At 34.0% G+C, this 22,753-nt stretch overlaps 1 protein-coding gene across 2 annotated transcripts in view; it reads right to left on the bottom strand.

Annotated features, from left to right (window-relative positions):
- The window catches only part of LOC149740594 (uncharacterized), a 50,778-nt gene extending 28,852 nt beyond the window's left edge, over nt 1-21,926 (bottom strand). The window contains exons 1-40 of one of the 2 annotated variants that reach the window (XM_089872658.1): nt 21,675-21,925; nt 20,880-21,069; nt 20,121-20,387; nt 19,583-19,688; nt 19,109-19,300; nt 18,065-18,559; nt 17,673-17,871; nt 17,243-17,358; nt 16,948-17,013; nt 16,309-16,614; nt 15,906-16,046; nt 15,384-15,662; nt 14,812-15,117; nt 13,871-14,169; nt 12,977-13,133; nt 12,630-12,770; nt 12,093-12,258; nt 11,481-11,713; nt 10,975-11,121; nt 10,610-10,772; nt 9,972-10,204; nt 9,418-9,584; nt 9,059-9,127; nt 8,658-8,757; nt 8,220-8,329; nt 7,823-7,979; nt 7,432-7,523; nt 6,948-7,106; nt 6,560-6,683; nt 5,815-5,975; nt 5,477-5,622; nt 4,818-4,920; nt 4,302-4,458; nt 3,250-3,421; nt 2,772-2,911; nt 2,436-2,557; nt 1,348-1,549; nt 950-1,046; nt 648-750; nt 123-301 (exon numbers count right to left, since the gene is read on the bottom strand). In XM_089872658.1, coding sequence (XP_089728784.1) covers nt 123-301; nt 648-750; nt 950-1,046; nt 1,348-1,549; nt 2,436-2,557; nt 2,772-2,911; nt 3,250-3,421; nt 4,302-4,458; nt 4,818-4,920; nt 5,477-5,622; nt 5,815-5,975; nt 6,560-6,683; nt 6,948-7,106; nt 7,432-7,523; nt 7,823-7,979; nt 8,220-8,329; nt 8,658-8,757; nt 9,059-9,127; nt 9,418-9,584; nt 9,972-10,204; nt 10,610-10,772; nt 10,975-11,121; nt 11,481-11,713; nt 12,093-12,258; nt 12,630-12,770; nt 12,977-13,133; nt 13,871-14,169; nt 14,812-15,117; nt 15,384-15,662; nt 15,906-16,046; nt 16,309-16,614; nt 16,948-17,013; nt 17,243-17,358; nt 17,673-17,871; nt 18,065-18,559; nt 19,109-19,300; nt 19,583-19,688; nt 20,121-20,387; nt 20,880-21,069; nt 21,675-21,766 — 6,854 coding nt within the window. In that variant the 5' untranslated portion in view covers nt 21,767-21,925. Of the gene's footprint in view, nt 1-122; nt 302-647; nt 751-949; nt 1,047-1,347; nt 1,550-2,435; nt 2,558-2,771; nt 2,912-3,249; nt 3,422-4,301; nt 4,459-4,817; nt 4,921-5,476; nt 5,623-5,814; nt 5,976-6,559; nt 6,684-6,947; nt 7,107-7,431; nt 7,524-7,822; nt 7,980-8,219; nt 8,330-8,657; nt 8,758-9,058; nt 9,128-9,417; nt 9,585-9,971; nt 10,205-10,609; nt 10,773-10,974; nt 11,122-11,480; nt 11,714-12,092; nt 12,259-12,629; nt 12,771-12,976; nt 13,134-13,870; nt 14,170-14,811; nt 15,118-15,383; nt 15,663-15,905; nt 16,047-16,308; nt 16,615-16,947; nt 17,014-17,242; nt 17,359-17,672; nt 17,872-18,064; nt 18,560-19,108; nt 19,301-19,582; nt 19,689-20,120; nt 20,388-20,879; nt 21,070-21,674 lie in introns of both variants that reach the window. The other variant, XM_089872657.1, reaches the window with a different exon arrangement.
- Nucleotides 21,927-22,753: the final 827 nt, after the last annotated feature.

Below are 22,753 nucleotides of genomic sequence, written 5' to 3'. Positions count from 1 at the left end.
TGGTTTCTTTATGTTGTAAGTAGAAATAATATAATTGGAAAATATATAGTATATAAAACTAACATGATCTATGTTATTTATTTAAAAAATAAATTCAAAGATGTAAACTAATGTTATCTTACCTCATTTTCTTGCTCTGGTATTCCCCATTCTCTGTAAATGTATGTTTTAACTCCACTTCCCAGAGTGAACCATCTGTGGAGCTTTGATAAGCTTCAACACGGAACCCCAATGATACAACTCCACTTGGCAGGTTAGATATAAGAAGAACTCTCTTATTATTTTCAGGAGTTTCTTCAAACTAAAAAGAATATGTTAAAAGTTTAGTGTTAAAGGTCTTGATAAAAAAATGGTTCTGTTTAATACACCTTGTGCCCGTTCCTACTTTATAGGTGGTTATTTTTTAAACATGTTGTTACAGACACATTGGCCCCTCCTTTCGTAACGAGAGAATAACTAGTTTAAAACTAGATGCTGATTCCATTGGGGGCATGTATGACACTTCAACCTAATACTTACTAATGGGTTGTCAAAACTAACAGCCATACACAAAAAAAAAATTACCCTAAAAATTGTTTGACAATTATAATATATAGTTGTATAGTTATTTGAAACGTTGTTGTCCCACAACTTAAAAAAAAATTTACCTCAACATGAAACGCGACAGTCAAACCAAGTTTACAATACATTGAAGAACCTGGACAAGTTTGACCAAAGTCTGCACACCCTCTGTGGTCGTTTATCGTGTTGCTGTAAATGTTGTATTATTATTTAATTTTTACCAACAGTAACATTTTTTGTTTTGAAAATAATAAAACAATTTTTTTTTTTCGGTTTTAAAAATTCTAAAACAATTTTTTTTTTCGGTTTAAAAAATTGCAAAACAAAATTTTTTTTTTTCAGATTTAAAAATTCTCAAGCAAAATATTATTATTAAAAGGAAATTTACCTTGAACAGAAGGTTCCAGATTCGAATGTAATTGGTGTTGAATATGAATATGAGTGAGTTGAACCAAATAACTTGTGGCGATGCGGTAAGACTGTGGCTAAACATAAAACAAAGTGGAGAATGATTTCAAGTTTTTAAATAAAATTATTCGTTCCTTTTTTTAAATTGTTTACAGTTGGTAATCTTATTTCAACTTTAAAATAATAGGTTTTTATTGGTGAACTAAACCCTTACTACTAATTTTTTTCTAATATTAAGGTTGTTGCAAAAAGGTTTGATATATTTGTTGGTTAACAGACTTAGTAATTAATAGCTAGACTTAACAGACTGTAAACACATAGTTGATTAACATATTCAATTATTTCACCGGCAGAACAAAATAATCAACCACTTTTTACTTGTAGCCTGAGCATAGTCATCACTTGACATAAATTCATCAAAGAAATACAAGTCATCTATATCGAAAATTCCGCTGTTAAATCTTCCACCAATTCTAAGCTCCGAATCACATGATGTTGTCCCATTTAAAATCGCAGCAGTCTGATTGGTTGCAGTAGAATTATCCTTAGGATCCCAGCTCAGATGAATATATGTCCATTTCTTTAGTAAAAAAAATTAAGGTCATATTTTGTGATGGTGAATTTGGGTTGATTCTATTCTATTCTATTCTATTCTGTATGGGTGAGGTCTGTGAGGACCTGGGATTTAGGCCAGACTTGGCCCATTACCCCAACACCCGTGTACGTCCGGAAGTGACGTGCTCGCGGTAGTGAAGTTCTTGTTATCATGTTCCGACTCCAGTGTTCCGATCAAGTCCCGTTTTTTGTCCCGATTCTTGACCCGTATATATAGGACTCCATCTGCAGACTATTTCTGCGAACTCGTTCTCCGTTCCGACCAAGTCCCGTTTTTTGTCCCGATTCTTGACCCGTAGGACTCCATCTGCAGACTATTTCTGCGAACTCGTTCTCCGGTCCGACCAAGTTCCGTTTTTTGTCCCGATTCTTGACCCGTATATATAGGACTCCATCTGCGGACTATTTCTGCGAACTCGTTCTCACACGATTCGCGAACATCATTCGAGAACCACACTCGTACTCACAACGTCACAACCGGACGCACTTCCACAGAAGGTTTAAGGTTTATCCTCGTCTGGGCAGCGAGTCACCATATATATGCAACTTTGTGGGTAATTGTTTGTTTTTTTCCTGTGTATGACTGTAATTTGGACAACCCATAAGTGACCGCTGGGTTGGAGCAATGTCCGTTAAGTGTCTTGCCCAAGGACACATACGCCGATCAGTATTAGTACCGCCGTCGAGCATCGAACCGGGGCCCTTCGGTTCTCGATGCAGACGCCTAAACCACTGAGCCACGACGCCGGACATTTTTTTTTTTGGGTTGATAAAATTTTTAATGCCAGTGAATTTATGTGGTTGAAATATTGAATAAATCACTAAAAAGCAGCTTAACACTTCTGTTTTACCTTGATTTGAATAGGAATATCAGTATTCCATGCTTTACCAAGTGCTTTGACAACCACATGTAAATAACCATTGGTGATGTAAACTCCCAACCCAGAACATGACGCACTTGTGCCAATACCACCTAAAGTTGAACAATAATTGTAAATTCACCAAAAACAGTTTATTTGTTAACAAAGAAGTAGTAGATACAAGTCTAAACAAAAAAAACATTTAAAAAACAGATGTATAATAAAAATAAAGTCCAATAAACAAATTTGTTTAAATTAATAACTCATTAGAAAAAAGGCATTAGGACAAAGTATTAAAAATTTGCACCAAATAATTTAGAAACAAACCTGTGTTGAGAACAATAGAGTGACCAGAATCTGGGAAAGAGACAATACGAATCCAGAATGATAAACTAAAACCATCTGGACACCTCGGACTTCCCAACTTTCCCCAACATACATTGCCTTGTGTTTTCACTTCTTGCGAACTGGGTTAATATCAAGAGGTAAACTTTACAACTTTTAGATTTCTTATCTTTCCTTTTCTTCCTTTTTTAAATTTTAGATATATTTTTATCAACCCAAACATGGGAGGGCAACTCTGTTTCTTTATCTTAAAAAGTTGCCTTCTTAACAACTGAAAACGTGTTGCATCTGTACCAGTTTTTACACTTTTTTAACAAATAAGTTTCTTATAATTTACAGTCGGTGCTTAATTACTTTGATTTTATCTCTGTTTTTCCCTTTTCTATTTATAGGCATCAATGTGGTATATCAATTATTAAATAAAATTATATTATTTGAATTCAAAAATTTCATTAAATACCTTATTCTAATTGCTCTATCCTTAACCCCATCAATTAAAACAGGAAACTGGTTGTCTGTCCACTTCCAGTTACTAGCTTTCCATACAAGCTCTTTGATTGAATGTGTGGTCCCAAATTCAAATGGGATCGAACCAAGGTGTATAAGATCATTAAATGTGGCCAACAGTGGAGCTAAAACATTTTTTTATTAAATATTTAGTTAATACTTAAATACTAGCAACACAGTCTAAAACAAATGTTGTAAGCATTGCTTAACTTTGTGGATATAAAAAAAGAAATAGTGGCAAAGTGTATGACCATGATGAGTTCAATTATTTATCCGTACATGGCAATTCATGAGTTATAACATGATGTGTTGTGTAACATCAGCAGTTTTGTATATTCAGTTCCTGATCCCGTTACCAACAGGGTTATGCTGTCATGGCTATTATAGCAGTTATTGCTAACCTAGGTGTAAAGACCACACTTATTTTCTTTCAACAAAATGTAAATATGTTTTTAACTACAAGCATGTTTAACAACTATTGGTTTGTCATTATATCCTGTCTTTTCATTTAAAATATTTCTAAATCTTCGCTACCGTAATTGAAGAGACAATAAAGTTATTGTTATTATTATGAACTATCTTGTCCGGCGCCGTGGCGTAGTGGTTATCGCGCCTGCCTGTAACCATAGGTAATGGGTTCAAGGCTCGTCGCTGCTACCATTGTGGGCGTTTGTGTCCTTGGGCAAGACACTTAACGACAATTGCTTCAACCCAGTGGTCACTAATGGGTTGTCCAAACTATCAGCCATACATAAAAAAATTAAAAAATTCAAAAAAAATAATCACCCACAAAGTAACATACATGGCAACTCGTAAGCTGGCACGAGGTGTTAAACCCGTGTGATAAGGACTGTCGTTTTCCGGCCACGCGAGGATAAAGTAAGTTTCATTCATTCATTCATTCATATCTTGCTAAATGATCTCCATACATACAATGTTAGAAGAGTGATGTATATCGGTGTGGCCCCTAACATAATCTATGAGAACAACAGCCGATATACAAACCTGAAGGTAAGGGAAGTTTCAGGGTAACTTCTGCTTTATTATCACCAAATATATTCAATCCTTGGTTTATATGACAATAAAACTTCCCAGTGGTTTGGAAACGCTTGCAGAATAACAGGTAACTGTCAAACACCATAGTGTTTACTACAGAGGGATCCTGTAAAAGCAAAATTAGGATTACACATTGGTAAATTATTTACCCTTAAGGCAGCGCAATGACACCAATATAGCACGGGTGATCTGTTTCACACACCTCATGACTGCTTATGAGTTACTATGTAAACTTGTGGGTTTTGTTCTGCATAAAATTAAATAAAATCCAACTTCATTCGAGATCACCAGTGTGTAACATGTTCTGACTTAAAATAGATCTTTGTTATTTTTTAACTATAAAAAAGTTTTTTCTGTGTCAACTTTGTTGCTGTGAAAACAATCAATTTCCAAAAGACCTTTTTACTAAATGTCTTTCTACAGTTTTAGTGCACCAGTAAAAACATATAATAAATGCCAACTTACATCAGCCACGTCAAATGTTTGACAGGCGATCTGGTGGACACATGGTGAAGCTGTACAAGTTGCATTAGAATGGGGAGGAGAAGTATCCGCGTCCACAATATCCCTTTAACATGACAGAAGAGATGACACAATAAACAGAAAGTAACATACATGGCAACTTATAAGCTAGCACGAGGTGTATTAACACCAACTGTTTTTTTTCCGGCCACGGATTGATAAAGTAAGTTGCATTCATTCATTTACAGTGATTAGAACATTCATAATGCAATCAAACATGGTTAAAGGTACCATTAGAGGAGTATGCAATTATACACTACAACATGACAGGTACCATTAGAGTATGCAATTATACACTAAAACATGACAAAATTAGAAGGTTAATAAACATAAGTGGTGTGTTAGGGCTTTGCATTGTAGGTTAATGGTACCAGGTTTAAGACTTGATGGTACCATTGAAGGGTGTGTTAAAAAATTTATAAAAAAATGTATACACCAAAAAAATATACAAAATAAAGAATAAAATCAGAATATATTCCGCATGCTCTATTGGAACGAGATAACTTTTCTGCCATATGTGTAGAATGGGAGAACTTTAGTAAAGTGTAAAAGTGTTTAAGTGTTATTTTTAGACAATCTTTAAAATGTTGTTAGACACTTACACATTAAATCCCATGCTTTGTAGTTGGGTTGACAACCATGGACAAATTAATGTTGATGTCTCTCCAAATTCACTCAGTGTTTTCGAGCGATATCGAACACGTTTTTTAAATCGGTTATGATTCCATATCAAGCTTTTTGATGTGTACTAAAATAACTTTCTTTTTTAAAACAATACTCAAAAAATGTAACAAAATGTTTTTTTTTGGTTAAATTTTTTATGGGTTCTTAAACTGCCTTATCCAGTTTTTGTAGATAATTTTAAACATTAGCAAAAAACAGTTGATAACATAGAATATATCAAAAAGAATTTGTTTCAACAAAATCTTAACAACTTTACCCCATAACTGTCTCCATTATTATCAGTGTACATACGACAAGTGGGTTCCCCATCTTTACTGAAAACAACGGGACCCCAACAACCAGCACACGTTGAACCTTGGCAACCAAGTAAAGCCCTTCTGTCTTCTGTTACACTAAAATCTGCGTCTTGAATGGCATCTGTAAAATGTTTTAACAAAACAATATGATTTAGATGGTACTTGCCAACCTTTTAAGGCAAAATGGAAAAAATAATTAAGTCAAGAATGACCATCTGAGTTTTGCTACATTTAAGCATTTTTTAAATTAAAAAGAATAATACACATGGCATAGTAAATACAGAGGAATAACACGAGTCCTCTATTTGTCACAAAGTTTGCAGTCAGTGGCTGCATATACCTCATGCCTGCTTACAAGTATGTATGCAACCTAACTTAATTTTTCTTTACAAAACATGCCACGTCACAGTGGTGGCATCAAGCTTTGAACCCTGTATCTCATTGTTTAAAAGGAAGAGCTTTAGCAACATACAGAAATATTGTCAAAACCTTAACATTTTCTAGTGTTGATTAGGGATACTTTTAAGACATCTTAAAATTTCAATTGCATCTCTCCAAAAAAAGGAAAAGATTCCAGATCAAATTAAAATTAGGAATTTAAACAAACATAATATAAAGTATAAACTCAATTACATACATACACAGGAAGTTAGACAATACCTTCATACAGAAATAAAAGTAAAACACACAGTAAAGATAAAGTACCTTCATACTGTATTCCAGAGAAGCATTGTCTTAGAGGAACTGCTGTCATTTTTGACTTGAACAGATTCCATAATTTTGGATTAAATTTTCCGCTTGTTGCCAAAGCAATGTAGGATACCTTTGGCTAAATTAATAAAAAAGTAAAAATATATTAAAATAACTACTGGGCAATTATCTATTCCAATAAACTAAGGACAGTTACGGATAAAATGTTTATATCGTACTGACACCCTACAGTTAGGCAATTGTTACCCAGGTGCAATTAAGACAAGCACTGAAATAATGTTATCGTTTAGATAGCATTATTACATCATAATGCCTTCATTAGTTGACCTTAGCAAGTTATAACTTTGGTTCAAGACAATCAGAGAATCAAAGTAATAATAACCTCTGCAATGTTTGTAGTGGCAAAGTTTTCTAAAACTGGATCCATATTTGTTCCATCATCAGTGCTAACACTTGCAGTGAAGAGGGGTGTTCCAACTTTATCCAGTGTTGCCAGATGAATTAAACCCTCCTCAAGTTTTTTCTGGTCATCACTTTCCCACTGTGGCAAAATTGTAAATATGGCAGAATATAATTAACTTTGAATGCAAATAATGGCAAGTTTGGAAGTCATACACTCCAGGACACATGCTTACTACAGAATTATAATTAGTGTGTTCTTATACATCAGACACCCATGGTGTTATCATACACCTCATGCTTACTGTGGGGTTATAACATGGGTGTCTTCTTATACACCAGACACACATGGTGTATTTATACACCTCCTGCTCACTGTGAAGTAATAACATGGCTGTTCTTTTATAAACCAGCAACAATATAAATTACTAACTTATTCATACACACAAAACACAACAAACACCTACATCAACTTTCTTCCCATTGATAATCATTTCTGCAAACCCCGGATACACGGCAAAGGATTGTGATGTCATTTTAACATTAAGAAATTTTGGATCTAAAGATAGAGTAAAAAAATACTATTTATTATAAGTTGGGTGAATAGTATAAAACAGATATTCTATGTCGGGCATATAATAAAGCCATACATGTACTAATTGAACTATGGATGTTCAGTAAGAACCATACACATACTATATTTAAAAAAAGATTACAACTTCAAGATTAAACATTAAAATAAACGCTAATTTTCAAGAAATGTAATTTTGGCATGATAAATTATACCAACAGTTATTAAAAATCAACGTTTCAACACCCAAGCTTTGTCTTAGACTTAACCAATTCCTATTCACTTACGAAGGTTAATTTTACAAACAAAGCCGTGCGCTGTCCCATCATGATACATGCGGGCAGCACATTGGTCCAACTCCCATAGGTTGTTAGTTGTTCTGTACACAAGACATTCCCCATTTACATCAGGTGTTGTTGAATTGGAACCAGGGGAAAAAAAATCCTAATGTGGTAAAAAATTAAAAATCATTCATGGTTGGTAAAAAAACATTTTTAAAACCAAAAAACTAATGCCAGAAAGTTTTACATTCGCATAAAAATGTAGTAGAAAAAAACATTAATTTTAAAAACTTAAAAATCATAAAAAAATAAATTGTTTAAAATAAAGTATTGTTAACATGTAAACGTAAAATTATATCAAAAATTTAATTTTGAATGAAAAAATAGTAAAACAATAACTTACACAATCTGTACCATCAGTCCAAAGACAATTATTTTTAATAAAACTTGTTCCATTGTGACTTATTCTTCTTCCAAACCAAACTTTAATATCTCCATGTGGTGAAAGTAGATCTGCGTTTTTTAATACCTTAGTAAAATGGTTGTTTAAAACTTGTCACAAATTCTTGAATTTGGCCCTGATCTAGTGTTTATGAAGGTGGTTCTCATAATAAAGTAACATTCAAATATTATGAAGTACATAACAAACAAAAATGATAAGATTCTATTTTAACAGGAGTCTGGTAAAACTTTTTAGCAAAATATATATCTAAACAGAACACAATTTTTTGGACTTGTTTTTTTTTTAAATTGGCCAAATATTTCAGAAATTTTAAAATATTATTGAATAAAATTTAAACTTTTATTGCTGTTTTGGAAAAAATGACATAATTAAACATACTTCTAATAAAGTCCATTTCATCAACAGAATGGACTGAAACAAGGTGGCCACCATGATTCTGACAACTTAGTTCAGCTTTGTAGAAAGATACAGTTTCAATCTAGCAAAAAAGAATCAAAGTTTTTTTATATAAATCTGATAAAAAAACACAAAAATAAATAATATTATATTACTAGTAATTTCAATGGCGGTTCACTAAATGTTGGAAGTCACAAAACCAATACATTATAAATATATTTTTTATTTGAGACATGTTCAAATGTCAGCATTTTTGCACTTTCAGCTATTTGCTTTTTAATTATTCTTTGATGCTATGATCGAAGAACTCAACACGTATACTTATATTACGTTACTTGTAATAAAATATATCTGTTTAATCAAGTTAATCATTAAAGTCTTACCTGTACCAGATAACATGATGTTTCAAAAGTTGCCCAACCTTCAGGGCAACTCCCCAGTTCAACACAAATCTAAGGTTTTTTATATTAAGTAATTAGCAATAGGGGTTTATAATAAATAATACATGAGTAGCACTTACATATACTGTTATCCACAAACTGATATCAAAAATAGCATATCAAAAAATAAAGAAAAATAAAATATATCAAACAAATCTGTGTAAAAAATAAATATGTTGGAATTTTTAATACTCAACCAAATCGAAATAAATACACAATCTTTCAAAGTCCTAATCCGTGTTTTTTTAGTCAAGTGTAAGATAATTAAGTTTTAGACGCAAATTTCCTTTATAAAATCTTACCTTTCCATTTCCAGTATAACCTTCATTACAGTTGCAAGTGTACCAAGTAGTATTCCCTACACACTGCGCGTGTTCGTGACATCGGTGTGAATACTTGTCACACATAGGAGGCAGTGGAGCTTCACATACAAACCTTGTGTTGGTTGGAGGCTTTACTTCAGCTGGTACTGAAAGAAAGTTTGGTGAAAAAGAATGCACGAATATATGGTATTATATTCCATATAGATAAGGTTCATCAGTGCAGCTTTAACTGTTTCTTTCAACTAGAGTAGGTTATAACCTGGATGCACATGGATATACAGTTCAAGTAAATTGGTTAAATTTCTGGCTTCATAACTTTGCAAACAAGGTAACATAACACTACATATTTGTGATTTATCGCTTAAAAAACAAGGATAATATTTTTAAAACAACGAAAAGAAGAAAAATAAACTTCTCAACAAGCGCCAAAAGCCACCATATATAGTGTTTAGCAAGACATTCGTGTTTTTAATATAAGTTTCACGTTTCACCCCTTGCGCATAGCAAAATAAGTGATAATATAAAAGACTCACATTTTGGTCTTTGGCAAAGCACTTGATTCACCAACGTGGTTTCACAATCCATATTCATCCACCTGTTATTATAAGTGTTAACAGCCACACAGTCATAGACAGATGGATGTGGAGTATTCCAATTTATTGTTCCATTTGAACCATCCAGACCAAGATAATTAGTTCCATTGCGTACGACACCAACCCATGCCAAATTTGAGACAGTTGAATAAATGACGTTACTCCAAATTAATCTGGAATAATTTGGCAGAAAAAAAATATCTGAGCCTTCATTTATATTATTTGTTTTTGAATAAAAAAGAATTGAAAATAGTTGAGCTAATAAAAGAATATTTTTGGTTCTATTTTTGGGTCAAAACACTTTGTTAGCATGAGGCAAAACAATATAAGTGAATTAAAATTTTACATTTTTCATACAAAAGCATGTCATCAGGTTTAAACGGTGACTAAGTACATAAAATAATTTTTGATTTATCTTTTTAAATACAGATATGAATATCAAACAATGTAGAGAAGGGAATAGGCAGCAAAAATTTGTTAAAAACAAACAAATAAAACCGTTACTGCTAAATCAACAAAACAGTACAAATTCATATTTTTATAAAAAACCAACGTCAAATTGTCAAACATCGACTTACCCAAACACAGATGGTTCGAGCATCCCCGCGTATGCAATGTCACCGCCACGTTCCGAACAGAAAAGTTTTGCTTCACCGAACAGCATGTTATTTGAATTAACCACTGCGTATTCGTACGTGTTGTTGGGAGATTTCCACCAAGTTCTGTCATTGTATTTTGGAACTGTATAGAAAAGAGGAAAAACAGTAATAAGAAGTAAAATAAAAAAAAAAGAAAAAAAATATTTGACCTGGCCTAAACTTATTAAGTTTTACTTTTGATATTATAACAGTATGATTCAGAATTTCTTTTTCAAATTAAAAAAATAAAAAGCATGTGTGAAATGGCAGATATTTTTAAAGTGAAAAATATTTGTGCTACTTACGTTTCTTTTGCCGTTTAAAACAAACGTTTGTTCCATTAATAGGCTCAAGGTAACAACAACCATTGGATATACAATCAAACCGAGATGCATTGAATGGAATATCAGGGTGGCATTGCACTCGCTGTACAGGGCTTACATCACATGCAGCTAATGGGAAAAAAACACTGGTTTTAAAACTACAGTTAAAATAATATACAACAGAGAAAAATTAAGTCTTTAGCTGAGTGGTTGATGCAGTGCAACACTGTGCAAGTTCTTTTGTTTAGAGATGCCTGGTTCAAAGCACATGCTAACATAGAATGTTGGCTGTGTACTCAGGCATAACAAATAGCTGTAATTCCTTTAACCTTCTGGTCACTAGGATTTATATAAAGTATGAAAAAACACCTACAGTTACACACTTGACAGCTTGGAAAAGGCTAAGTGTATGAAGTCCTCATGTGTGGTGTGCAAATAGGACAGTCATATAAGTTTACCACCACATAAAAATATAAAGAGAAACTCACCATCCAATCTTTGACAAAGACCCACATAACCATTGTAAGCACATGAAACATCGTGCCATAGTAAATCAGTTTCATGGATAAACACACAGCTTTCATCATCATCTAGATAGGCAGTTTTAGTCCATCCTGTACTTCCATCTAAACCATAAATCTGACCTCCTGATTCTGTTAACCCCAGGAATATATGTGTATGCATTAATTCGTCATTTAGGAGAATTTTTTCTGAGATATATCTGAAAGTGTAATAAAGGATTTTCAATGATAGCGTTAGATAGGTGGACAGCCACACCTTTTATGCATAAAGACTGTACACTCTTTGAACTGTATAACACTCTTTGAACTGTTATACAGGTAAAAATAGTAATATATCCCATTCATATCTTTTTTAATTTAAAATATATTGAAAGGGCAATTACAGAAACTACAAGCAAATTTATTTCACTGAAAACACAGAAAGAGTATCCAAATTCTAGGCTCAAAAAAATAATCACCTCTTAGTTACATACATGGTAACTCAATAGCAGGCATCTGGCGTGTAAAATACTACACCAGTGTTCGACTGCCATTTTTCCTGATAAAGAATTATTTACTTGTATTCAATTATTAAATTACTTGTAAGAGTTTTCATGCAGAATGCCTGCATAAGCTAGATCCCCACCCTCAGCCATACACCGCCACCGAAAATTCTCCATAGGTTGGGTACCACCAGTTCTTATGGTTGCATACTGGTAACTGGTGTATGGGTTCATAAGCCAGCCATCATTGGTAAACGATGGACCTGTAAAACGAGTGAGGTATAATTTTAAATGGTTTACCACTACTAAAACGGTATTATAATGAAAATCTGACATTGCTGTGCATGAAAAAAAAAACACATTTTTTGGAGAAATTAGTATTATGACTATACATTAATAACAAAAAAATAAAAAAATAGCATTTTACTTAGATGATCACTATCATACATTGTAGGTAAAAATAGTAATATATCCCATGTGTTTGATAAAAAACAAAAATGTGATTTTACACCACAGTTACTCAGCACTGAAAATTGTTTGGTTCTTAATTTAATTTACAATGATTCAGTCATCTATGCACAAATACAACGAAAGTATTAAACTTAACTTTACAGTCATTGAAATAACAACTTACCACTTTTCCTTCGTTTAAAACACCAAGGAAAATGGGCAATGGGAGACCAGCAACAACCCATTGATAAACATTGCTCTCTATTTATTGAAGAACTTGCACAGTTTATTCGAAGGTGGGGTCTTGTTTCGCAATTATCATGTACTAAGGAGTAGTGTAAGTTATTAAAAATAAAAATAAAGTTCATAAAACAAAAGTTTTTCAACTTAATATGATCCTTCACTGAATATAAAGCTAAAGGCATAATAAACATAATCTGTTTTTTTAATTATTAAAAATTTGAATTATATATTTTTCCACAAGTGTGTGTAGTTACTTGGTTAAAAAAAAATTGTACAGATTTTACTTACAATATAAACTATGGATATAATTTCCTGGTGTTGGGGGTGTAAACACTACATTTGGAGCCGGTGAAGTGGTTAGTGGGATTGGTTGTAGATTGATATTGTTACTACCAATGAAGATGAAGTTACCAGGAAAGTTTATTGACTCATATGTGTAGACATTCTAAAAATGGAGATTATCAGTGAATGTATAAATGTAACTTACTTTATCCTCGCGTGGCCGGAAAACGACAGTCATTATAAAACCCGCTGCTCATACACCTCCAGCCAGCTTACGAGTTACCAAGTATGTTACTTTGTAGGTGATTTTTTAGGGATTTTTTTCATTTTTATGTGCGGCTGATAAATCAGACAACTCATTAGTGACCACTGGGTTGGAGAAATTGCCATTAAGTGTCTTGCATAAGGACAAATGCGCCCACAATAGAAGCAGCGACGAACTGATTACCCCTGGGTTCAAGGCAGGTGCGCTAACCAACTATGCTACAGGCATCAAAACAAAAGATAGCCACCTATTTATTGTTACATGGAAGGACAACTTTATGAATGAGTGCTTATTTATATTCTCCTGGTAAAGCCACAGAAGTTTTAACAGGAATGTTTTATTTCATATACACGTGCCTGTTTACAAGTGGTCATGAATGTAACTCTGTAGATTATTTATATTTTTTCTGTATGGTAGACAATTTGAATAACCCATTGGTGACTACTTAAAGCAATTACTATTGAACGTCTTTCCCAAAGAAACATAATCCTAAGCCATTGGTATTAAGAATATACTGTACATAATAGTAGTTCCATGACTTATTAACGTGTTGAAGAAAGAATTAGAGAATTAATGGGCTACATTGAAAAAAAAAATGAAACTAGTGTCACAAATAAAACTGTGTCACTACTCACCACGCCAGATACTTCACTCTTTACAAAACTAGCTGCATTATTAAACTCAGGTGTATCTTCAAAAGGTTGAAGTCTGAGAGCGAGGCTTGATGTTGATGAGATATAAGAATTTCTTTCTGAAGCAGATTTGAATGACACAGTTCCGGTTGCGCCCGACAATCCTGGCTCAATGCTGTAATAAAGCTGAGAGCTGAACATGTTAGTGGCAATTTGTCCAAGCGCATTAGCATGTAAACTTCGTGTTAAGTCTTCTAAGCCACGGAAAGTGAATGGTCCGCTGCCATACTGGATGATATCACCTGGTAAAGTGAGGTTTATTTACAGAGTTGTAAATTTTCCAATGAAAATTATGATTAAAAAAATTTTAAACCATTGGTTTGTGGTCCAAAAGTGGGTTGTCTTTTAATTGGATAAATACTTTCCATGCAGTGTTATTGTTAGGAAAAATTACTTGATTGATCGCAAACAAAACATTAAGCAAAAACTTTGGTAATAAATTTTCCTAATGTAAGATACACAAGAGAAAAACACTGAGTTAGGTTATATTCATGCACAAAAAGGAAGATACAAATAATGGCAAAGCAGCAGATTCCACACACAAGAGAAAAACACATATTTAAATTACAGAAATCCAAAGGTAATATTCTAAATGGCAATCCATGTGCACAAAAAGGCATGTTGCTATAAGTATTGCAATTCTATTACAAAAAATGTTAGTAAGTTTGTCATTTCCATCCATCTAATTTATATAATATGACTACTTAGCTAAGCCGGCAGAGTGCATCAGGCGTGTTATACAGTATTTCTTAATATTAAATTATACAGTTCTTGTTTATAACCTTTTCATCTGCATTAGTGTAGTTGACTAAAAGTGTTTAGTTTTTTATTTATGTGCTGCGCTATATAACAATGCAGCTAGTGGACTGACTAATGTATATCACCTTTTACAATCAACTCATAATATTGAACACCATATGAGCCCCCCAAACCATCACTTTGACACGTAGAAGCAGTTCCACGCTGCATGTATGTTTCCCCAGCTGTGGCAGAACTTATACATTTTCCACCATTTTTGAGCCCAAAGACTTTGTATCCAAACATTTTTGCAGCATTTTTGCATTTCTCAAAAGCATTAACTCGAAATCTATATGGTCCACTTAGCTCAGGGACCGAGTATTCAATGTGTGGAACAGGCCCATTGTTATTGTGGTACCAACAACCCAGGTCTAACACTTCTTCTGTGATTTCTATTTTTCAAATGAATGACAGAAGTTTTTGTTTTATTATTAAAAATTTGTTTTAATGAAGAATTATTAAAAAGCCCAAATTAAGAATTAATTTTAAAAGGCATTTCCTAGTTGTTAAAAAGCCAAAGCATATCTTAAGCAAAACCAGCAAGAGGCAAATAGCTTTCTACAAGCTGTAAAAAACGGTTGAAGCCAAAAAACAAAAGCATGTGCATAGTAAAACAGCCCCACACTTCTACGAAAGAAAAGCACATTCAAACCATTACCTGCGATATATGGTATATGGTAAACCTGCACTGAATTTGAACCCCCAAGACCATCAGTTGTACAGTCTCTGGATACGCCTATGTTTCTATATGCTGAAAGTGCACCAGCAGATGAGTAACAGTTCCCTGTCCTGTCTACACCAAATACTTGAAAACCATTAGTGTATGCAGTAAGTAAACACTTGGCAACTGGGTCCTCCCCATCAAGGTATGACGAAGAAATCATTGGAATCGAAACATTTCCTGGGTTCTTCCAGCAGCCAAGGTTGTATAAATCAACTAAGGAGAAATGAATAAATGTATTCTTACATTTACAGTTTGATTTATGGAAATATTAAATTATTTTTTGTTATTTCCATGGCTGCCTTTATTTGATATTTTTTCTTAAGATGTAAAATCTTTCGAAATTAAAAAAAAACTCATGCTTAAAAAAATAAAATTAAACACAAGCTCTTCCAACATTTAGCACACTATGCTGTATTGTAGAATACCACCATAAGAATTTTAGATTAATCAAAACACCTTTAGCTGGTATCAGTTTTTGAAAACAGTTGATTATCCCTTGGCTGTCATAGCAACATCCTTTTGCAACACAGTCAACTTCAGTGATGCCAGATGATCCACACTGTATTCGAGACAGTACTTGTTTACAACCTCCAATTTCTGAAAATGGAAACACTTAATTTTAATTTATAACAATACTGGGTAAATAAACTAAAAAAATAAATTGTAAATTTCCACTGTCTCTTTTTTAAAAACACACGGCTTAAACAGTTTTTAAAATATTTAAAAAAAGAATATTTTTGACAGAATCTCAGTGACCACTATGTTCTAACGTTTTATACCTTTAAAAAGGCGAATTTAGCACCATAACGAACCATTAAATAAACAACCTTGAATTTCCTAATTGCAAATAGTTACTTACCAAACCCATATTTACGAATTTCATACACTTGCTTAGAGCTGGTCCCACCATTACCATTGGCATTACATTGCTCTGAATTCCCAGCCTTCTTGTATGAGTCATCATTAAACTGAGATCCATAACACAAACCAGACTGCAATGCAAACTGGGCCATGCCAAGTATTTTAGCTGCAGTTTTACATTTTTCAAACGAATAGGCTCGGGAACTGACAGGTGTATCTAAAACTTCATGCCTGGCTTCCAAACTTGATAGGGAACTGTGTTGTACCTTATTCCAACAACCCAGATTATAAATTGATTCAATATCTGGAAGAAAATGTTTCTATGAATTTTTTGAATAAACTCATTTATCTTCGCTTGGTGGAGCAACGACAGTCATTATACCACAGGTGTTCTGTTTCATACACCTTGTGTCCGCTTACGAATTGACATAAATGTAAATGTGTTGGCAATTAATTTTATGTATTTATTTTGCTTTTAACAATATGTACACACTTTAAGCAGTCTTATAATTCAGTTACAATTACACAAACAAATCCAGCAGTAATTTATGTGTCGGGATTCCTAAACTAAATATAAGCTGAGTATTTAAACTACACTAAACTGCTCTGATCCTAAGGAATGAAAGAAAATACCTACCCAACTTTACAGTTGTATTGTAAACAATTTCTGAAGGAATTGAAGTATTTCCAATGAAAACTGAGGCTGAAAAAAAAGGGTACCACGTTAAAGCATGCATAAATATTACAGGTTTTTTAAAGATAAAGGTGTAACCAATTTAAATACTCTATCATAAATCATATACATCAACACAAATGATTACATAACATTTTACCTAGCTTTTGATTACACAATAACAAAAACTTAATTTAAACGTCAACAAAAAATAATGACAACAATTTTTTTAATAAATTTTATTTTTAAATGAACTTACGCGACGATATTCTCCTTATTCCACTGATTTTGGATCTACTGGCAGCTAATGAAGAAGTAAAGTTGGTATCTGTAGGTATATTTGTCCCATAGCAATGACCATCAAACGCTCCATTCCTATAAAGTAGTTACAACTTTGACACTGGAGACAATGGTAAACTTATTCAGAAAAAAGCCTAATAAGTATAGACTATGGAGCATGTTACAGAACGCTATTATTGGTGGGTAAATTTATCATTGAGCCATTATCATTAATCAACAGAACAGGTCACAGCATATCTTAAGAATCACATGAAGTATTAAACTTCATCAGGACGTAAACAACATATTTATATCAACTGTTGTTAAGTATTTTTTGTCTAAAGCATTACAGTGCAAAATTTCCAGTTTGTTTTAAATGTCCCTGTGAATTTAGGAATTGCTATTTTTACCCTGCTCTTTCAAAATAAGTAAACATTGTGCATCCATTCGCTGCCTCAGCATGGCACAAATTTCCACAGCGTTTATGGGGTGCATTGGTTACAGACGCAATTTCACCAAGGTAGAAAACTGAAGGCCTGGCATCATATCCCGGGTATGGCAGCGTGAGGGTGATGTTTACATCGTAAAAGTATTCTTCAAAATATTCATCTAACAAAAATATAAATTTAAAATCAATCCTATTGCAAATTTCGCCAATACTGCCATCTTTTTTTTCAGAGTAGGATACAATATACATGCTTTGAATATTATTCAACCTGATTAAGGAGATCTGAAATGACGTTAATATGTTGGTACCAAAAAATGTCCTAAAGAACTAATTTAGATTTACACAATTTCTTACATTGCTCGCATATGTGATAATGTTCCTCCATGCAATCTATAACCACCAGTTCAAGCTCCGTATAGTTGGATAGTTTTCTTAATGCCAAGCACTCTCTCTTATCCAAACTAGCGCCAGTTGTTACACGAGCTGTTGTTGGTGCAGCAGCAGTGACAGGTTCTTCTGTTGCCCAGAATGAAGTAGTTGGAGAAGCAGTTGTAACATCATTTACTTTTACATCTAATACTTTGGTGCCATCCAACCACATCCAGTCACCAAGCCAGTCGCAATATGCACCAACCCAAACATGGAAACCAATTGATAACCACCTCAAGTCCCCCATATTAGTTTTGAACCTTTCATACATAAACAGATTTAGCTCATCATCGTTTACAACAGCAAGATGCGACATTGAACTCAAAGAAGGGCGTGATGAACACTTCAGCTCGGCGTCATCATGACTTAGAACCTCTTGACTAAAAAGGTAGGTTCGGCCATTCTTGTTTCGGTGCCAGTCTAGGAAAACATTAGTCAAGTGTTCTGCTTCATTATATATAAAGAGAGTTTTGTTACATTACTAAGTGAGGCCCTTGGCATACGAGAGGAACAGAATACAGGAAAGAGTTGTCCCATTATCCAAACATTCAACAGTTTAAAGATTATTTCAAAACATGCTCTTGAAAAAAATGTGAGAGAAGACAAATGGGCAGGCAGCTTTTAATTTACAGGACATTTCATGCTGCTTGCAGATACCTTACCACTAATGACACAATTTTTTTATCACTGTCAACTTAGATGTGATTCTTAAACTGGATTCTATCCGAACCATAATTGTTTGAATATGTCTTGTGTTTTTAAAGGAGGGCAGGGAAATTGTAATGTATATATATTTATGTTTCGAACTTAAGATTCTATAGGAAATTGAAGGGTTTAATAAATTCTTTCGAGAAAGTGTTTAGAAGTTTATATTCATTTAAAACCACCGATTTAGGATTCGGTAAGAATCCAATTCGCTTCAGCTCAGCATATAAGCCAAACATGAACACACCTAGATATATAACTTACAATTGTCAGCTGTCTTCATGGTTGAGTGGTGATGAACATCGGATAAATGGAGCTGAAATTTTTCACCAAGACTTTGACAGGTAGCATGTTGCTCGCTGTGCGACATCTGCTGGCCAGTGTCATAGTAGGTTAGGCAACCACCAGGTGTTGCTACAGAGCCATCACCACAAGGAACATGAGGAACAATATATTCTACAGTAAAAAGAAGGGTGAACAAAATAATCTGTGTTTTTAAGCTTCTGACACATATTTTAAAAATTTTCGTATCTCCACAACATATTGCTACAAATCCATCTGCTTATTTAACAGGGTGTGTTTAAAGTGAACTGTAAATATACAGGTTTTTTAAACGACAAAACTAAAATTTTCCATATCTGCAGCACATCTCTTTTAAATCGAACAATATTTTACAGGTTGTATCTTTGCGCAGACTGTTCGTTTCACACGCATAATAACCAGGCTATATAGTTTCACCTTGTATAAAATCACTAGAAGTATGAAGTTGATTGCGGATGTCCACACCAATGATACTGTTGTGGCTGAACGTGAGTTCCTCCAAGTGCAGAGGTAGGTTGTCAATCTAAATCAACAGAAATTAATAAAATGTTAACCTTAAAACTAAACTTAGTAAGAAGTCCTTCAGGGTCCAAAGTGACTTAGGATTTAAACTTAAACACGATTTGCAAATAGACCTCACCAAATGTTGATTCATTCTACTTAAAAAGAAAGTAAGGTTTTTATATGGTTTGTTATCAGCAACAAATAATGTATGTGTGTCCATCTATGGTATCTAAGCTTGATGCTGCTAGGCTGGGCATTTTTGCCAAGATGGTATGTGCTCTAATTTAAAAACCATTTAATAATCGATTCTCCAAACAGAGTAACTTAGACCCCCAAATGTTTAAAGTTTACACTTTTCTACAAGGTGTGTATGTAATTGCCCTCACTATAGGATTTTAATGACGGTAGTTAACCTACATAATGCCTTATTTGCAGTAAGAGACTACAATACCTTTACAATGATGTCAAAATAGGTTGATCTCACATACACTGAGCCATCCAAACCAAGGCCAACATATATAAAGTCATTACTAATGTAGAATGACGTCAGAGTGGTCCAACGTATAACCTCATTGTAGGCATAAAGTAAAGTGGGGGGTGAAGCACGATTATTGGGAATGCGAACTACTTGGTAATTGGAGAGAATGCCTGTCCGGGAAATGGATTCAAATTCAGTGGTATGGTGAATGGATATAAATCTTTGTCCTTCAGCTGTGTACTGGTGGAAATACATTAATCGTGTTAGACTAACTAAATGAATGTAAGAATACAACTTGTTGTGGCGTGCACCTACAGACATTATAACAGAGTTGTTCTGTTTATACACCTTGTGCTTCCTTATAAGTTACCACGTATCCAACTTTGTTGGTGATTATTTATCGTGACCGGCACCGACAGTCATTATAACAGGAGTGTTATGTTTCACAGGCCTTGCCCAAGTATGAGTTATCAGGTATGCAACTTTTCAGTTAATTATTTTGATGTGGAATTTTTTTACGTCTGGATAACAATTTTGACAACCAATAAGGGAGCACTGGTTTGGGGCAATTGCTATTAAATGTTTAACAAAACAACACAAATGTCTACAATGCTAGTCGCTTTAAATATGTATCAAACCTCTGGACTCCAGGCAGGCAGGCAAGCAAGCCGACCACGTATACAACCATCCTAATGCAGCAGCCATTAAAAAAACAAATAAACTTATCAATACCATATCCCATGTTTTCCACATTTTAGTAACTGCACTTAAGTCTCCATCGCTGTGCTCTAACTTGAATTTATTGTAAACCTCCCCAAAATATAGCATTCCATTTCTCCTTATAGTTTCTATTGGAATGCTTAGTCTATCCTCGGAGAAAATTGGATCTATAGCAGCTGAGCAGAGACCTGGTTCGGGTGTGCTAAAAATAAAACATTTATAAATTAGAGTTATATCTGCAGGTAAAGCAAAAGACGTTTTGTCAATCTTTCTTAGGGTATTTCCATGTTACGGGTATTCCCCAGTTACGTATTGGATATTTCCCTATTACGCAGCGACAAATTTAAAACGGTCAATAAATGCGATTCAGTAAATGCGATGTTTTTGGAATATAGTTACAGGCCGAGAAGCTAAGTAAGCGTATTGGGCCATCGGATTAAAGCATAGATACCCAAACATGTTTAGAATCACCGTCCAGCTGCGCTGCTGTGTCAATACATATATTTATAAATTATACCTCCAAAAAGAAGAAGTAATAAAAATAAATAAATAAATGAATGATGGTTCGTTTATCCGCGTAAAAGGGCAACGACAGTCGTTATTACATAAATGTTCTGTTCATACATCTTGTCCCCGCATACGAGTTGCTCGCAATCACCCACAAAGTAACATACATGGTAGCCTATAGGTTGGTACGATGTGAATGAAACAGAACCTTCGTGTTATAACGACTGTCATTTTCCTGCCACGCGAGGATAAAGTAAGTTACATTCATACATTTATTATAACTGTGTGCGTGAAATTTACCTGCTTACTGTTCCTTGTTTTAGATTATTTTGAAAATTGAATCCGGGCCGCAACCCATTGATGTCGCATTGCTCCTCTTGTTTTATCCTCATCTCTATCCAAAACAGGTATCCCCCAAAGAGCACGTAATCTGTATTACGGTAGAGATTGTTCTTTGAGTAAACCTCCCCATCACGTACAATGAAAAACCGTTTTCTGTCGAACGCCAAAGATCGAGCTCCGAAAGGTAAAGGAATTGCAAACTCGTGCGGTGCGGAAAAGTTTTTTCTGAAAAAAATGTTAACGAAATAACTAAAGCAAAAACGATAGGGATAATTACTTATTATCTTCGTAAAGTTATAAGAAAGTTATAACACGGGTGTCTTTTCGCATGCACCTCTCGTCCGCTTGCAAGTTGCGAAGTAAGTAACATGCGTTGTTACACCGTTGTTATGCGTTGTTTGTTGTTATGCGTTGTTACATCGCCGCACGACAATAATCAATTAAAATTTACTCGCTCGCCAATGAAGAACACGCAATGATTAAGTGTTTAGCGACTAACACAGTCCAAGGACACATACACATTGTGGGATTACGTGCCGTTGTGCTACACCTATAATGACAGCAGCATCGAGTCTCGAACACAATTACCTTGGCTAGAGGCAGGTGCGCCAGCCACATCATGAATCAGTCTTTTTTGAATGCAAAATTACTCACCGCCAGTACAAAGCTGGACCAAATACATCGATGTCTAAAATTTCAACCACTCCGGCAGGAAAAAAACCATCATCAATCATTTCTATCATAGATAAAACTCTCTGGGGTGAACTTGACTGTATCCAAGCGCTACAAAGTGTATAACGTTTAACTTTATTCATGGTACATTCACTTTCACTAGCATTTGTAAAATTTTGTTCAGAGTTTATTGAGTAAGTGATAATGTTATACACAATGGTAATAGAGTATGTAATGATATAACAAATAAATAGATAATAATAAAACATTTAATACGAGTATTCGGCCGATACTACGAGTACTTATGTGACTTCTTATTTTACTTTTAAAATCAAATATCGTTTATGCCTATAATAGTTTATTAC

The sequence above is a fragment of the Ciona robusta genome, chromosome 2 (genome assembly GCF_009617815.1).
Source record: "Ciona robusta chromosome 2, ASM961781v2".
In the NCBI taxonomy this organism is placed as follows: Eukaryota; Metazoa; Chordata; class Ascidiacea; order Phlebobranchia; family Cionidae; genus Ciona; species Ciona robusta.
Note: the sequence above shows the minus strand (reverse complement) of the source record. Positions and strands in the feature narration are given on the sequence as shown.